A 17,643-nucleotide genomic window follows, 5' to 3' on the forward strand; every position below is an offset into this window, starting at 1 on the left:
ATGTCAGATTTGTATTATATTATTGTTGAGGTTTTGTGTTTTTGCAGTGTTTAGGCAGCTTTTTTATTTTGGGTTTCCATGAGGAATCATGATAGTGGACAAGAAAAAGTAAGAATTATATCCTAATAGTATCTGAAAATGATTTACTGGGTAAATTTAAGGGAAAATATACAGCAAAGATTTAAGACAGGATATTTTATAATAATTTATTTTATGCTACATACTTGAGCTCTGTTATTTTTTGTATTTTTCAAAGGTTAAATTAAAGACATGTCTGAAAACGGTCTGACTGAAAATGAATGAGAAAGTCGATGCTACACTACAAGAATACAAAACGTTTTGTGAGCAAAAAACAAGCAACAATAGGTGATGCTGCTCATTTAAACTTTTTATGTAAAGAAAAACAAACAACCCAAAACAAAAAATAAGGTTCTTGACCTTGTCTGACTCAGAAAACCTGTCATCTTCTCTTGTGCAGGAAAGGGAGTGAAAGGAATGTGGCCACATGCAGGGAAACATAATTCAGACGTGTGCCAAAAACACACCATAAAATAACATCGTCCAGATGACAGCGTTCAAAATCACTCAGTGATATCACTGTAAAGACATCTTTATCATTCCCCAGAGCTGTTTTTCTTGGCAAAAACAGATGAATCTATCTATACTGGCAGGATTGTGTTTTTACTCCCAAAGCCTTGAAATCATTCCTCACCAAACCGGAACAAGAGCGACACCTGGTGGTCAAACATTGATGTGTTCACGCTGCAAAAATAAACATTTTACCAAGTTTTTTAAATAGTTCCTAGTGAAAAATCTTACTACACTTGAAATAACACAAAAATAACTAATAAGCAACTTTTCAGAAAGACATAGGAGCTTGTTTTGTCAATAATTCTTTAATATTGATGAAAAAGTACTAGTTCCAATTTTATTTTACTTGCAACAAGATATTTTCCCCAAATTAAAGAATTATTGATTAAAACAAGCTCCCATGTCTTGCTGAAAAGTTACTTGTAAGCTAGTTTTGTCTTATTTAAAGTGTAATAAGGTATTTGCACTGGAATCTAAACCAAAATACCTGGTAAAATGTTGTGTTTTTGCAGTGTAAAATCTAAAATAATACCTAAAATGTAAATTTAATAAATCTAAACCAGGAGGAGCTGAAACTGCCACATGAGGAATTTTGGCTATTTTTATATACAATGGTGTTTTTACTTTAAATGCAATAAATATAAATATATATATATAAATATATATATGGCTTATTTACTACTCTGAATATGTTGGGGGGGGGTTTGAATAAAATATTCCAGTTAATGATTAATCAATTACAAAATTAGTTGACGATTATTTCAATGAACGATTATTCACGATTAATTGTACCAACACTACTCAAAACAAAGCTTGGATTTTTCTAAATATTTTTGTTTCTGCAACAAAAAATTTATTTATTTAAAGTTTTTACCCAGATCATTACCAGAGGAACATACAAGCTGTAACCGTAAGAGCTTGTTTCCATGAGTTTGCCTACCAGGTAGCTCTTCAGGCGGATAAACTCCACCCGGGTCTCCAGGTACCGGTTGGAGCTGCATCCCAGAACCTTGATGTATTCCACCAGATCTGCACAGAACTTGTATCCTCCCTTCAGAACGCACAGCACCATGATCTTACTGTCCTCAAAGTCCTCCATGACGTACCGGGCCAGGCGCTCTATCCTTAGCAGGAGGAGAAAACCACACAGTAGGACATGGCTTACCGACACATCATGTGTGTTCGTACCGGTTCATGATGACTCCGTGGGGAATGTAGACGTTCTCAATGTCGTCGTGGTAATGTTCAGGGTAGGTGAACAGATCCAGGTTGTAGCCAGGCCAGTCATCTTTGATCTGGAACAGGCAGCAGAGAGAATACATGAGTAAATACAACAGCAGCTTCCCGCAAATCAATCAGGTGGCGTTTTAAAGCAGATCACCTGGAAGCTCCCACCGAAAGCGACCCGTGCCATTGAGACCAACAAAAAAGAAAATATATGGACACTCTTAACCAATGTGCGATACAGACACATGAACGAAATGGCTACTGTTGGGATCGACCCGTATGAAACGGGGAAGGAAAATATGTCCAAGGACTTGGACAAGCTGCGTCCGATCTTATAAAAGTTTAACAAATGAACAACATGGAGGAGCTTCACCTGAAACCCATGGCCGCATAGAATCAATGTTTCAACGGATTTGTAAAGGAAGTACGAAAACTTCCTGTGAATAACAAGAAGGTTCTGGTGACTGGCAGAGTAAGTACATGTAGTAACAAACACGTAGGCTACATGTCCACCTTAGCTAGCAAATAAAAGCTGCAGTAGCTAGGCTAATATTGCTAATTCAGCAGTTATAAACTACAGTAAATATCGTTGATATTTATCATGGTATTACACAGAGGTGAGTAGAGTACTCAAAAATTATTAACGAGTAATAGTTGTAATGTACTTAAGGAACAATTACAGAGCTAGTTCTAAGCTTGTGGCTTGTTTATTGTTGTCATAGCAACTCCATAGCAACCGAAGTTTGCAGAAGTGTGACGTGACGAGAATTATGTTTGTACCGGGTAAGATGACGGAAAACATTATTGAAAAGACTAAATGCCTTTTTAACACAACAGTTGATTATCTGCAAAAGGAAAAAAAAACACCTTTATTTTTTTTATTTTACTTTCAGTGAGCTGAACTTCCTTGTAAACTTTTTGTTCGTAAAACGTTGCGTGAGCTTTCTGGATTTTTAATGTGTCACGTATTTAATTTCCCGTATTTTATTTGAAGACATTTTCAAGAGTTCTTCAGATTTCCTCAACATTCACAGCAAAAACAAAATCTTACAAAGTAATTTTGGTCTAGTTTCTATTGTAAACACAATAGTACACTTTAAATTAGACAAAACTAACTTTTCAACAAGAAACAGGAGCTTGTTTTAAGTAAATAATTGCTTAAAATGGACAAAAAAGCACTTGATCCATTAAAGGGGTGTATGGCAAGCCCCAATAATTAAACAGTTATTGTTTGGCTTGACAAAAAAGTCCAGAAAACTACTGATCAGAACTATTTTAAATATTACAATAAATTCTAGCTGCTTGGATTCAACATAAAGAGTTTTGGTTTACAACATTTGGAAAGTGAGCATAATAACCTACCACAATTCCTCTTTTTATTCTCATTTCATCCATTTGCTGTGGTGATGACATGGTAAAATCAGCCGTTGTTGTGGTAAAGAGGTTTTTCTATCCTTAGAGGAAACACATCAGAATAGTTCAGACAAGAAGATAAAAACATGCATTTAACTCAAGTTGAAAATAGTTCAAGTTTTTCCTAAAGATCACATTTAATTAAGTAAAATAATCTCCAAAGCATTGCCAAGCAGTTTCTAATCTATTATAACTAAAACTTACCGGTTTGTTGAGCGAAGAGGCGGAAACTTTGTTTTCCAGAGTTAACCAGAGAAATCCTGTCCACCCGGCAACATGGGCAGCACGGTCACGCTCAAGTCATTTAGGTAAAAGAAATGCTTTGTTTTGAGGAGAGATATGCTGGTTAATCAGCCTCATGTGATTCCAAGGAGGCGGTGGGGTGGATGTATTCAGGGACAATATTTAAATCTGGTAATTATTTCTACCACAGAACCCATCAAATGTGCAACACAGGTGAAAATGTTCCGTATTCCATTACTGAGTGAGTCCTATATTATAATATTGCAACAATGAGGAACTGTTAGTAAAGTGAATCAAAAATTATCGGAAATAATTTGGGTTTTATTGGAGAAAATTAAAACTTCATATTTCAAAGTCATATTTTCACCACTTCGTTTATAACTAATAGTTTCAAACTAAATATGCAAATAGCAAGCAAATATTTAGTTAGACTAAATATTTAGCTTGATAACTATCTATTTAGCTAACAAGCTAATACTTAGTTGTCTTTTAAGAATGGTCCACAAGTTGATGCTTTGGAAATGTAGTTTGAGAGAATTAAAGGGAACTTATTATGCAGAATTCACATTTTGTACAGTTTTATACTTCCATTTGGGTCTCAACTGCTTCTAAAAACAGTCTAAGTGCTTATAAAACATGTATGTTAAGTTATGTTTGTTTTTTGGTGTGTGGTAAATGGGTCATTTCAAAAACGTCCCAATTATTAAGTTACTTAGCAACCGAAACCGAGCTCCAGCACATTTGGTTGGATGGTTTTTCTGTTGTACAATGGCTGCTGGAAAATACAAGTGATTAGTTGTTGACTTACCATCAAGAAACAAATTGCTGCATTCTTGTTGGTTGTGTAGGAGGCTCCATTTCTGCTTTTCAAAGATGTGCAGTTGTATTATTGTGCATCTGTTTGCAGCCATTGTCACAGGAGTGCAATCTTTGAGATAGGGGACTTGGCTAACAGAAGACTATTTGTATTTACAGAGACAGGAGCTCAAAATAGACTGAACTGAGCAGACTAAAATCTGAAGAAAATTTTAACAAAACTTTAATGATCGTTTTGTGGAGACCATCTATCCTCACCTGCTCAGGGAAGCATTATAAGTGACCTTTAATGTTCGTCCGCTTTCCCAATTCAAATTTTGATCCAAGAGGAAGATCCAAATAGGTTAAAAATGTCCTCGTTTTGTCACTCCTACAATTGTGTTTTAGTAATCAGTCCAGCATTTTTAGGCTTGAAGTCTCCAAAGATATTCCACTCTGGTCAGATACGTTAAACTTTCCCTCCAGAGGGGATTTCCCTTGTTCATGGCAGCCTGTTTTATCCACTCCACACAGTTTGAAGCAACAATCATCCATTCTTCAGTTGTGTTCTGTGGCTGCTGATGTGCATTAAGTTGAAAAATCAGAGGCAATGAGGGGGGATTAGTCACCTGATGTCACTAAAAGGTCTGGATGAGCTCAGCGGAAAAGGGTGATAAATAACGACAGGCTTTGTTTGGGGCCCCAGGGTTGAAAATAAACACGATTCATCGCAGCACAAGTCTGGAAACGATGGAAACTCTTTGTTCTTTCTTGAGTTTGTTATCATTCAGCCAGATTGTTTGAAATGCCGGCATCTTTCCTTGTTTCAGCGAACGTCTGAATGGAGCATCGCAACACAAAACCACAAACCATTAACTGAATTAGATTAAAACTGTTTAGGTTTTTAAAGTTAATGGGAGGATATTTTCAGTTTTACCACTGTGCGACTTTATTTCAATAAGGGAGACTTGGCAATAAAGCTGTAAAGTAGCATTTATTTTGTAGCACAGCTTTAGCAATCACAGAAAATAACTGCATAAATACAAAAAATGTATAGAGGAGAACGAGGTTGGTTGTCGCACCTTTTACTTTCATCTAAAAATAAATTCATATCTTTTTTTTTAAAGATACGAAACAACACATATGACTTGTTCCTATAATGTTTTAATGAAAAATAATTTTGGATGAAGGCTTCTGGAGAAAGATTACTTTTAATACAGTCTTTCAACTTACAACGCTTAATTTAGGGCTGAAACAATTAATTGAATTCATTGCGATTAATCAGTTGTTGAAATAATTGTCAACTAATTTAGTAACCGATTAAATGGAGGCCCAGAAAAAATGGTTATTTGCTGAAAAAAAACATGTTCAAAGCAGTAATTAACCCAAAACTGGACAAAATAAATTAACATTTTGGATTTAAGATGAAAAACCTTCTTTGTCTGTAGATATTTTCTACCCAGAACTCATCAAGTGGGAGTTTTAGCTTCACCTGGTTCAAATTTTGTAAAAAAAAAAAAAAAAAAGTTTATTAGCATCTTTCGCTATCCATTTATTAATCCTACACTGAAGTTAAGATTTTTTTAGCTGCAGATGCATCCTTTTCTACAAATGATAAAGCAATCAATGTAAGTGCATTTAGCCAAGAAAATCCCTTTATCCTTATTTAAAAAGGAATTAAAATATTTGTTTATTTGCCTTTTATAATGTATTTTAAATGTATGAAATAAGCTTCAGTGGTTTAATGAAAAATTTGCACAGTGTGCCCATTTTTATAATCTGAATAACCGACTAATCGCCAGGATAATTGATTACTAAAACAGTCGTTGGTCGCAGCGCTGGTTTAATTTAATATATTCTCAACATTTCATATGCTGACAGAATATAAAGGCTATCCAAATTATAAAAAAGAGAATCAAATTGTCAGCAGCAGAGCAGAATATGGCTGATCCAAAACGCTATAATTTTATTTTCTGGCTTTCTGAGTCATAGATTGGACAGAAAAACCGAGGCGGCCCGGGAGCCGCCCATGTCTCACTGGGGCGGCCATCCACATCTCGTCTCTTCATTGTTTTTAAATGTTGCTGTTTTTTTCTTTTCAGCTAAAGACAATCAAACGTTTTTAAATCTCCTGAGTAGTAATTTCTTTTCCAACATGTGACAACCAACCCCATCAGTGATTTTCTGTTAGCAAGTACATATTAAAAAGGAAAAAAACAAAATATTTGTATATTAGAGCACTGCCTTTATACTTATATAGGTGTTTATTTCTAAAACCATTATTTAATGATAAGTGGAAAAAAAACACAGAAAGAATCAAAAGTTACATTTTGTTGTGGAAAACATGAAGAGGCTACATTCACACAGCAGGTTTTGGTAATTACTTTAGATTTTTTTCCTGAAATTCAGTTGTTTTTGCACACTATTAATTAAATCACAATGAGACTTGTGAGTAAATGGTTTACAGCCCCGAACCGACCTGCATGAGCGAAGAAAATCATGACGCAGCATCGCTCTGTTTACCGGAGTAAAAACAGACACCACCTTTCATGCATTGATTTTAAAATGGCAGTAAATGTATGTCTTTCCTAGGCAGATAGTTTCATTTTATAGCACAGTCAAGTAACTGTGTTAACTTTAGTTGCTATAAAAATGATATTTATATCAAATATGACTTCAAATAAATTTGACGTTGTAATTTAATGCCTTGAAATTGGGCCTCTGTCTCTTTAAGAAGCTTCTGCTCTTTCTGAAACTCCGCCTTTCGGAAGTCATCACAACATGGCTCCTCTGTTAACCCTTTAAACATGTTTTTTACCAGCGTTTCACTGAGAAATAGCTGCTACACATATTTCACCAGATGTCTGCTAATTGCTGCTGGCTAGTCTGAAGGAGCTGAGTGGGACAGGGTTGCTCATCCTTTTTTTTTGGGTAATTGTTATTTTTGATATTTATTTTTGTTGTCTTTTATAAAGAAAAAATACAACTATATATCTGCATTTATTTTTTGAGGTGGAAACTCGAAGGCAAGGCTGAGTCCACCCAGGTATTTAGCACAGCTGAATGGTTGCTATGGAGACTCAAGGATTTCTCAAATATGAATGAAAGAATCAAAGCAATAATCCATGTTTTTGATGAAGGAATGACATTTTAACATGATTTGAAGCTCAAAAAAGTCAGTTTTACATAGTACTGTCCTTTTAACCTTTACTCAGCAACAACAGCTGACAATATCGTCACATAATCATATTAGGAAACATGAAGGGAGCTCATAAAAAGAAAACACAGCTAACAGAAACAGCTGTTTGAAGTATGTTTGAATTCAAAATCAAAACCAAGGTGTGACTGTGATTTGAAGCACTGACTTCTTCTTCCATAATTATAATTTACAGTCATTGTTTTCGTCCGGATTTAATGCGTCTGGCATTTTTATGACTCGTATCTCACATCAACAACATGAACGTCAGGTAAAATGTGTCATGACTGTCCAGACTGCAGACAGTTTGAAAACAATCAGAATATGAATTATTACAAAGCATGAAAGTAGAACAAATCTGATTCTGTTCTGATCCGATTCAAAATTGGGGCGTTCAGACTGAAAAAGTCGGATACGGGTCACGTTTCCCTGCTGTGTTAATGTAACCACAGTTATCTCACCTCAATGTTGAGAGTCAAACTGCTGAAACAACAACGTATCTAATTTGTTAAAGCTATTTTGGAAATTCACACACCAACATTTTCTGCAGCAGCTCCCTCTACTGGTGAGATTTAGCGACCAAAACCATTCGTCCCTAATCATCGTAAATAAAAATGGTTTTGAACCTTTCAAAGAAGCTGATGTCCTTCTCCAGTTGACTCATCTTCTCCTCCAGGCGGATCTTCCGGGTTTTCTTTGACGGCGTGTCGATGAGGAGAGGAAGGCCCTGATATTCACGGTGGAGTTCATCCCACTTCTTCTTCAGGCCCTTCAAGGAGAAGAGTCACATCAAGGTCATGAATGTCCTTAAAGGGGCGGTTGTGACAAAATGTATTGATAAAATCTATTATCAAACTGCTAAAATACCAATAATAGCTGGGTCTTCAAATTACATTTTGTGATTCTTTTTGTGATTTTTTTGCAATCAAAATCACAGATTCTGTTTTTGTGGAGCTACTTTGGAAATCTTTTGCAATATTTATGTTTTACAAGAGAGTATTAGGGTCACGTGGAGAAAATTTAAAAGAATGAAATCACAACTTTATTCTTTATTTTCATAAAATGACTGTTCTCAAAATTTTATTACTTTATTCTCATAATAATTTGACTTTACTGTCTTAATATTATGACTTTGTTCTCAAAATATTGTTACTTTATTTTCGTAAAAATACAAGTTTATTCTTGAAATACCATTACTTTATTCTGATATTATTTTGAATTTATTCTCGTACAACTTTATTCTTGTAATATTATGACTTTATTGCCAAATATTGTGATTTTATTCTCACGATTTTATTTTTAAAACTTTGGTATTATTATTATGACCCTAATACTCCATTGTAATGCTTATGTATGACATAAATGTGACTTTTTGTTACTCTCCACATCAATCACGGCCTATAACTTGACGCCAAGTCAGGCTGAGGCAGCAGTGCAGTAGAAGAAACAAAGTGCTGCCACCTGCTGGTGGGAGTTAGCATCACTTATATCCAAAGTTTCTTTTTATCATTTTTACAGAAAATTTGCAATAAACGTAGAATTATGCATTACTGCATAATTAAAGTGTGGGGATCTAGAGTGTAGAGGGCCCATATTTGACGCTAGATCCTAGGCCTTGAGTTTGACACCTGTGTTCTAAATAAAAGATGTAAACATTAGCAGCTAAAAAAATTAGCCAAATTAGCTTTAAGCTAGTTTAGCTAAAAGCTAATTTTTCCATTAAAAAAATACATATTTCTGTGTTTACATGCCTCTGACTTCATCAGTCTAATGCTGTTTAGTTCAGCAGAGGTTTTAAATGTTGCAGTGACTCCCTGTCCTTCTAAAAACAATCGTGTACCTTCAGGACGGCCTGATGTTCCTCCTCCGTTAGCCGCTCCAGCACATTCTGCTCCCCTGCCAGGCGCTGGTACTCCGCCTGGGCCTTCCGCTCGGCTTCACTGCGCAGCTGCAGATACGTCGGTACTTCACCGTAATCCTGCAGGTAGCAACACGAATCAGGGTTCTTACGCTTTTCACACAATAAACTTCAATAACTTTTCAAGCATTTCCAAGGTACACTGTAAAAGAAAAAAAGTCTTTAGTTTAGGGTACAATGCTGACAGCTCTGGTTGCCAGAGTTTTACCGTACAAATATCAGAATTCAAATTTCATTGATCTTTGAGAATATGTTCTTACATTATTATGTCATTATTATTATATTACTTGAAAACTGTCTCAAAACAACAATATTATTGTTTATCGTAATAACTTTCGGGCCAAGCTTCAAATCTTTATTTTTTTCTTTTTGATAAACTTTACGGCCCCAATTTAGCTCCATACAATTTCTTCATCAGTTGCTAAACACAGAAGAGAAAGAAAAACTTACACAGAATGAGATTTACCCATTAAAGAGACACAACTATCAATACAAACACTCATCCAAGCTTTCTACAAAAAGTACACAAAGTTTAGAGACAGGATGAAGGAAAATATGGAGAGAAAATAGTCTCAAAATGCCTTTTCTCTTCATAGAAAATACCTTTTTCATGACGTATTTAGGGACAAGTCCAGAGTTCTCCAGGAGCTGTTTGTGTCCTTTCTTTGTGTCAACAGAAGTGGCTTTAGGCTTCATGGGAAACATGACAGTAGTCTGTAGGAAATCCCTTTTGGTTTGGATCCCCATCAGTGGTTTCTCGGTCCGCCTAGGGACCATTGGCTTCTTCACTGTGCAGGTCCGAGTCTTATATCCATCTTCAGACTCTGTCCCAAAAGGAAATGCAGACGTCAGATTCACACCCCAACGGTAAATCCTCATACAGTTTGATAGATGGACTTACTCTCAGGTGGTTTGGGATGCTTCGAGTGTTTTTTCAGGTACTTATCCGGAGACGGCAGTTCCACTTTTGGTGGTCCCATAGTCTTCTTCGCATCTTTGGTTAGCTTCTCCTCAAGAATGACAGCTGGCCTGAACTTGGATACATATCTTTATGGAGATTTCAGAACACAATATTACACCAAACAATCACTTCAATCCACATTCAATAATATTTGAGGAGGAAACAACAAAAACAAATAAATGTAACAACTTAAGAAACAACTTAAGAAAAATCCCACTTTTTACATTTGAGGTCAACAATAAGATAACATTTTAATCTCTCTTGTTGTCTTTGGTTTTAAAGTTGAGTAAAGATATTAAAAATGTATCTTTTGCTTCCTTGGCTGAACAAAATACCATGGTTCGACATCAGGAACTGGTTTTACTGGGAAATCAGTGGAACTTAAAAACCCAATTTTAAACTGTGATTTAGGTCTGTACATTTAATATACCTAGACATTTGATGAGATTTAGATAACATTTGGTACATTACACTTCTCAAACCTCAGTTATTTTTTTTTAAAGACATATTTTTTAAATCGCGTTTTATGATTTATAAAACTCACCTTGGTGGTTTTTTAATTTCCTCTTGCTCCTTTGGGATCCAGTCGTAGACGCTTCCTGATGGGTAGATGGCTTCAGACATTGTTGGTAGAGTTGTGAAAACGCTACTTTAAAATGTAAAAGCAGCTATCCAGGTCGTTGCTAGGCAACGGTACAACAAACGTGACATTCCGCAACACTCGTACAGCACTTGACTTATAAAACCACTGCGCTCAAAGCATAAAATTACTGTTAAAATATCTTAAACAATTAAATGTGACTTTTTAGAAATAGCAGCTGTCGAAAAATTGTTAATACAACCGTTATTTTTGACAAACTTCTGTCGCCTTTGTTCCGAAAGCCCTAGATTCCCAGTTTTTAACGTGAACTTGAAAGCAGCAAATCATTCTTCCTGTTTGACGTAACGTGTCTAAGCGCTTCTGTACGTCAATGACGCCGCCATACTGTGGAGGTTAGACTTGTCAAAACTGTTGCAAGATTGCGCAGGAGAAATACAAATGTTGTCACTACTTATTATTTGTTCTAGACTCCGTGGTATCAACGTCTTTCAGTCACATTTTTATAAGAAAACATAATGTTCTTCATGGTAATTACTTCTAATTTATAATTCATTCTTTAATATTTCTATCCAAACATTTTCAAATGTAGTATTTCTTCATTCCGTTAGAGTTGTTTTGAAATATCTCTGTTGTGGAATATGATCTTTAAAAGAATATTTTTAATAATGCTGGACGTCTGTCTTAAGAACGACTTTTCCCCTACATTGCGATAAACTGAAACCAAACGTGCATATTTAAGTTTTTCTGAAACTGCTTACTTATTCTTTTAAATCTTAAAAAATGATAAGATTTACCTGTAGTTTGACCTAATATTTTAAACGATTTGAGAATCATTTCATATAATACAGATTTTATAAAAATCCAAACAGATTTGGAGTAATTTTGTCCCTATGGGCTTGTCGTAGTTCACAGAGGAAAGCTGACAACAGTGAGAAAATAGAGACACAGTTTCGTAAATAAATCATTATCTCGACCAAAGAGCGAAAAACACATAATACACATTTACGTGAGTATTTTCCTTAGAAGGTGTATAATTTATGGAGGCTTTTGAAACAGTTTATAACAACATTGATAACCTTTCCATAATGTAGCCTGAAGTCCACTTCAGTCAGTTTTCTGAGCAGGAAGCTTCTCAAAACGAGAATTTTCTTCTGTTATTGTAGGCACCAAACCATTTAACACAATATTATAAAAGACTGATTAGAAAGATGCGGTGCTTCTTATGCACAATATACTTTTTATTTATCCAAATACATGGCCGTAATATTTTACTTCTTCCGATCGCATTTATTAAGTACACCTGTTAAATTTTTTCTTTATCAGACTGAAAAAGTCTTCTTATTCTATAATATATATTTTTTAAAACTGTGTTTATGGATAAACTGTTGGATAACCTGGGTTATATGAACAAAACGTAATTCATTTTCAGCTTTTCTGTTAGTTTTTTGTTAGATACCATTCCCAAAAGTTTTTTTTTTTCATTGTACTTTCCTCAACATTTATCATGCTGAGTCCTTTAAAGTCAGCCTAAGATGTAACTCCCTGTTTTTTTTTGTTTTTTTTTTTTTTAAATATTTTTTTTCTCCATTTCACATGCTTATCTTGGGACAACAGCTGCCTGTCATCCACAAGATGGACATCAAACTATTTGTAAAGATATAAGGCAATGGTTGCTCCTCTAAGGTCCTTTCTCATGCCTTCCATTCAAAGGGAACTTAATCAAAATTCACATTTTGCACATTTTTAAACTTTAATTTGGGTCTCAATTGCTTCTAAAAACAGCCAAAGTGCTAAAAAAAAAACAAAACAAAAAAAAACAATAAAACACCGAGATGTTTTGGTGTCTGGAAAATGAGCTGTTTCAAAAACCTCCAGGTTGTTAAATACTTTCCATGGGCACTGCACGTTACCTAGCAACCCCAGCATAGCCCAGCCCCGTCACCTAGCAACTCAAGCTGAGCTCAAGCACGTTTGGTCAGCTAGTTTTATCGCTCTTAATGCGTTGTACAATGGCTGCTGGAAAAGACAAGTGTTTTGTTGCTGACTTGCCATTTATAAACCACTTGCTTCATTCACGTTGATTGTGCAGGAGGCTCCACTTCTGCTTTTCAAAGATGTGAGGTTGTATAATCCATTTGCATCCATTTTCATCTGAGAGTGTAAAAGTTGAGTTTGGGGTTGTGGCCAGCAGCAACTGATTTGGATTTAAAGTAACAAGAGACCCAAAATAGACAGAACTGAGCAAATTAAAATCTCATTATGACAGAATGATTTGGTACTAAAAATGTTTTGGATCGACCAAAGACGATAACTTGTTCAATTAAGCATAACAGGTCACCTTTAATAAGAAAAAAAAAAGTCAGCAGTTTTTGCACAGAATCTCCTTCGTCTGGTTAAAGGTTGATCATTAATATTTGTGTTGTGTCTGCATGCATGTTCTTATATTTTCATTTCCCTTCTGATCTGTGTCATAATTAGCCAACATGTTTCCTTTGCAGAGGGAAAAGCAGCTGCTCCGTCTTCTTTCCTGAATGGGCTTACTCAGCGCCATTCAGCTTTCCTCGAGGACCACAAGATGCCATCTGTGCCAACTTTCCACATCAAAGTCATGGTTTTCCACAAAATCCGCCCCACTGGGGGGCAAAAACATTCTGCTGATGGGTCCGCCCGGAGCAGGAAAGACAACAGTTGGGAAAATTGTGGCCAACAAACTGGGCCTGCCTGCCGTAGACGTCGATGACGATGTCTTAGAACCGGCGTGGAAGATGCCGGTTGCAGCCAAGCTAGCGGAGGTCGGAGGAAGGCGTTTTCTGGAGGAGGAAGGCCAGACTTTGAGTAACTTCTCTGCATCTGGATGCATCGTCTCCCTGACAGGCTCCAATCCCCTTCATGGCGAAGCTATGCAGCACTTGAAGCAGAACGGGGTTGTGGTTTACCTGGACGTGGACAGCCGGGACATCATGGAGAGACTCGGCAGGATGAAGGTTAACCGGATAGTGGGCCAAGAAAATGGGGTGTCCATGAGAGATATTTTACTGTACAGGAAGCAGTTCTACGAGAAATGGCTGGACGTGAGGGTGTTTTGTGGATTGGGAGACGCAGTGGAGGAAGTGGCAGAGAAGTTTTTGAGGGCAGTGGAGAGATATCTGGAACACGATGAGGAGACTTATGTTTCAACCCGGAGTGGCGGCTCAGAATTACCCAATCGAAAAACGTATTTCAGTGATGTGGTTATCGAGGGCCTGGCTGCAGATGGAGGTCTTTATGTTCCCAAAAAAGGCTTTCCAAACGTTCCTAAAGGTGAATGGCTCAGATTAATTTCCATGTCATACCCAGAGAGAGCTTCGGTTTTGCTGGAAAAGTGCATCCACCCACTGGACGTCTCTCCTCTGGACCTCAGGAGTATGGTATTTAAAGCATATGGAGACAATTTTTCCAGTGACAAAGTTGCTCCTGTGAAGCATCTTGTTCAAAATCAATACATCCAAGAGCTTTTCCACGGTCCAACTGCCTCGTTTAAAGACCTCGCCTTGCAGCTGATGCCCCAACTCTTCGCCCACTGCCTCCCACCAATGTGTAACTTCCTCATCCTGGTCGCCACGTCTGGGGACACAGGCAGCGCCGTCCTGAGCGGCTTCAGCCAACTGAGCGGCGCCGACAGACACCGGACAGGCGTGTTGGTGTTTTTCCCAGAAGAAGGAGTGAGTGAGGTCCAGAAGCTGCAGATGACGAGCTTCAGGGAAGGCAACGCCAGAGCAGTCAGTGTCCTGTCAGACTTTGACTTCTGTCAGAAGAGCATCAAGAAGATGTTTGGTGAGTCGGGGCTGACAGGGCATCTCGCTGTGGAGTACGGTACCGTCCTCAGCACCGCCAACTCCATCAACTGGGCACGGCTATTGCCGCAGGTGTGTTAACTTTCTCCAAAAACTCAACTCAAAGTTTCTGGGCGGTTTGAAAAAGTCTAGAATTTGATTCTGTTATTTTCATGTTTGGGTTGAGTATGGAAAAGCAAATCATACTCAGCTACATTGATCAGTAGCAGTTAGCCAAACTACATATACTTCTAGTAGCATTAGTCTGAGTACCTTTAGTTCTGTTAGCATTTAGTCCAAGAAGCAAGTAGCCTAAATCTCTTTAATTGTAGTATTAGCTGCAGTAGCAATTAGAATAACTACATGAAACTCCAGTAACTAGTAGCAGTTAGACTACTTTTGGTGTTACATCATCAATTAGCTTATTATTGTCCTGATAAATCTGATTTCTCATCATATTTTTTCTGCTATAACAATAAACAGTACAACAATTGCCCTATGCTAGCAAGTAGCCTAAGTCCCTAAAGCTAGTAGAAATTAGCATTAGCCATGTATCTTTATTTTTAGTAGCAGTTAGTTTGAGTACTAAATTACTTAAGTTAACTGCCTGAGTATTTTGCAGTTAGCCTGATTATCAATTAATCTGCTAATCAGGCTAACTGATTAGCCTGATTTATTTCTAGTAGCAGTTAGCTGAAGTAGCAGTCGGCCAAAGTATTTTTATTTTCAGTACCAGTATATTGTGATGGTTTCCTGAAGCTGGACTTTCAGGAAGAGCAGGAGTTTCTTAAAGAGACAGAGACCCAATTTCTTTAAATTATGAAGTCAAATTTCTTCTAAGTCATATATATCTTATATATATATATATATATATATATATATATATATATATATATATATATATATATATATATATATATATGACTTAAAAATTAGGTGTATATGTATATATATATATATATATCAGTCAATCTTATATATATATATATATATATATATATATATATATATATATATATATATATATATATATATATATATATATACACACCTAATTTTTAAGTTAACACAGTTGCTTGATTATTGTATAAAATGACACAATGTGCCTGGAAAATACATAATACTGCCCTTTTAAAATAGTTCATGATTAGTTTGTTGTTGAGTAGGTAGAAAAAAAGCACAACATTTTTGGTGAATTCAGTTTTTTTAAGTGCGATTTTGGTCCACTATGAGAAAAAGCTTTGACACTAATTGTTTGTTTTCCTCTTCCAGGTTGTTTATCACTCTTCTTGCTATTTGGATCTGTGCAGAGATGGTGTGATTAACTTTGGAGATCCTGTGGATGTTTGTATTCCTACTGGGAACTTTGGTAATGCCATGTCAGCGTTGTACGCCAAGCAAATGTGCATCCCGATAAGAAAAGTCATCTGTGCGTCCAACCACAACCGAGTCGTGTCGGACTTCATCACCACAGGCCAGTATGACCTCCAGGGTCGCCCCCTGCTGCTCTCCCACTCCCCCGCCATAGACATCCTGAAGTCCTCCAACCTGGAGAGGTTCATCCACCATGTCTCAGGAGGAAACAGCCGCCTGGTCGACGACCTCTTCGCTCACTTAGACGCTCAGAAACGCTTCCAGCTTCCTGAGCGTCTCCTCGGCAGGATGCAGCAGGAGGTGCAGGCCGGCTGGTGCTCTGAGGAGGACTGCTTGGCCGCCGTCCAGGAGCTCCACACTCTGACGGGATACCTGATGGATACGCACACCGCCGTGGCGAAAGTGGTGGCTGATCGGCTGCAGGATGGATCATGCCCTACGGTGCTCTGCTCCACGGCGCACTACGGGAAATTTGCTCCCGCCGTGTTCAAAGCTCTTCGGATCCAGAATGTTTCTCTGGATCCCATGAAGCAGCTGGAGCAGCTGGAAGCGGCCGCGTCCGAACCGGCAGCACACGGAAAGATGATGAAATGCCTGAGGCAGAGAGGGAGCGGACACAGAGCTCTTCAGGCAGATTACAGCGTTCTGGTGGAGGAGGTGGAGAGCATGATACAGGACTCCTTCCTCAAAGTGTCATAGATACTCCCAGTTTTACCTTAAAGCTGCAGTATGCAACTTTTATAAAGAATATGTTTGTTACATGTTGGTTAAAACTGTCACCATGTCCTGACAGTTTAATATGAGACAGATAATCTGTGAAAAGATTTAACTCTTCCACCCCCTCCCTGAGCTACGATTGTAGTCTGAAGAAATGCTCAGCTCCTGACCAAAAACAACCAATCAGAGCCAGGAGGAGGGGCTTAGCGCTGTCAGTCAATCTTGTGAACACATTGCTAAATGTGCTAATGGCAGAGAAACAACTTACCGTTACAGGAAAACTGTTTATCTGCTGTTTAACCAGCAATCAGGAAACATGTTTCTGTTACATGACAGTTTACTGCTCTGATGTGTTTAAATGTTTTCCATGTGTTGCTTTTCTTTGAAAAACACACCAGCAATAAATCTCAGGCTCTGAAGGAGTGAAGGGATTATTTAAATCCACAAGGGGGCGTCCTGAACTGTCTTACACTATAGACTGAGCATGAAAGAGAATTAAACCCAACCATATTGTTTTAGTATAATGTAGAAAATATGACATTAGTTAGACACAGAAAATGTACATTTTAACACTGTTTGTGGTTTATGATGGTATAAAAATATAATAAATAAGCTCTTTGTTTGCTTGTATTCTGTATTGTTCAATGAATTGAGCAACTGCTATGCTAACAGATGACATTATGCAGCAGTCCAGCTGACAGGAAGTCCTTAGGGGGTGTAGCCACACTGAACTGTTGTCTTGTATGTTAATAAACAGTTTGATCACTATGTGGTTTTATGCAACCACTGCACATT

The 17,643-nt window shown here is 37.2% G+C and overlaps 3 protein-coding genes across 4 annotated transcripts in view; 1 reads left to right on the forward strand and 2 right to left on the reverse strand.

Moving 5' to 3' along the window:
- The window catches only part of LOC102226930 (phosphoribosyltransferase domain-containing protein 1), a 48,559-nt gene extending 40,414 nt beyond the window's left edge, over window positions 1-8,145 (reverse strand). Inside the window, exons 1-4 of one of the 2 annotated variants that reach the window (XR_002752020.1) lie at window positions 8,092-8,145; window positions 3,181-3,272; window positions 1,780-1,886; window positions 1,532-1,715 (exon numbers count right to left, since the gene is read on the reverse strand). Coding sequence is in view for 1 of the 2 variants with exons in the window: in XM_014471269.2 (XP_014326755.1) it covers window positions 1,532-1,715; window positions 1,780-1,886; window positions 3,181-3,231 (342 nt within the window). In the remaining variant the exon portion in view is untranslated. Of the gene's footprint in view, window positions 1-1,531; window positions 1,716-1,779; window positions 1,887-3,180; window positions 3,273-3,435; window positions 3,804-8,091 lie in introns of those variants that run through there. The other variant, XM_014471269.2, reaches the window with a different exon arrangement.
- On the reverse strand, window positions 7,399-11,046 carry enkur (enkurin, TRPC channel interacting protein). Its single transcript, XM_005805744.2, has 5 exons — window positions 10,889-11,046; window positions 10,285-10,430; window positions 9,987-10,207; window positions 9,306-9,443; window positions 7,399-8,234 (listed from the first exon to the last, which is right to left on the reverse strand). The coding sequence occupies exons 1-5, from the start codon at window positions 10,966-10,968 to the stop codon at window positions 8,061-8,063; spliced, it is 759 nt and encodes a 252-aa protein (XP_005805801.1). The 5' UTR covers window positions 10,969-11,046; the 3' UTR covers window positions 7,399-8,060.
- Window positions 11,047-11,864: 818 nt separating this feature from the next.
- Window positions 11,865-17,061, forward strand: thnsl1 (threonine synthase like 1). The gene is made up of 3 exons (XM_005805743.3): window positions 11,865-11,951; window positions 13,444-14,850; window positions 16,030-17,061. Exons 2-3 carry the CDS (start codon window positions 13,477-13,479, stop codon window positions 16,828-16,830), a joined length of 2,175 nt encoding a protein of 724 aa, XP_005805800.2. The 5' UTR covers window positions 11,865-11,951; window positions 13,444-13,476; the 3' UTR covers window positions 16,831-17,061.
- The last annotated feature ends 582 nt before the right edge of the window (window positions 17,062-17,643 follow it).

The sequence above is a fragment of the Xiphophorus maculatus genome, chromosome 21 (genome assembly GCF_002775205.1).
Source record: "Xiphophorus maculatus strain JP 163 A chromosome 21, X_maculatus-5.0-male, whole genome shotgun sequence".
NCBI lineage: Eukaryota > Metazoa > Chordata > Actinopteri > Cyprinodontiformes > Poeciliidae > Xiphophorus > Xiphophorus maculatus.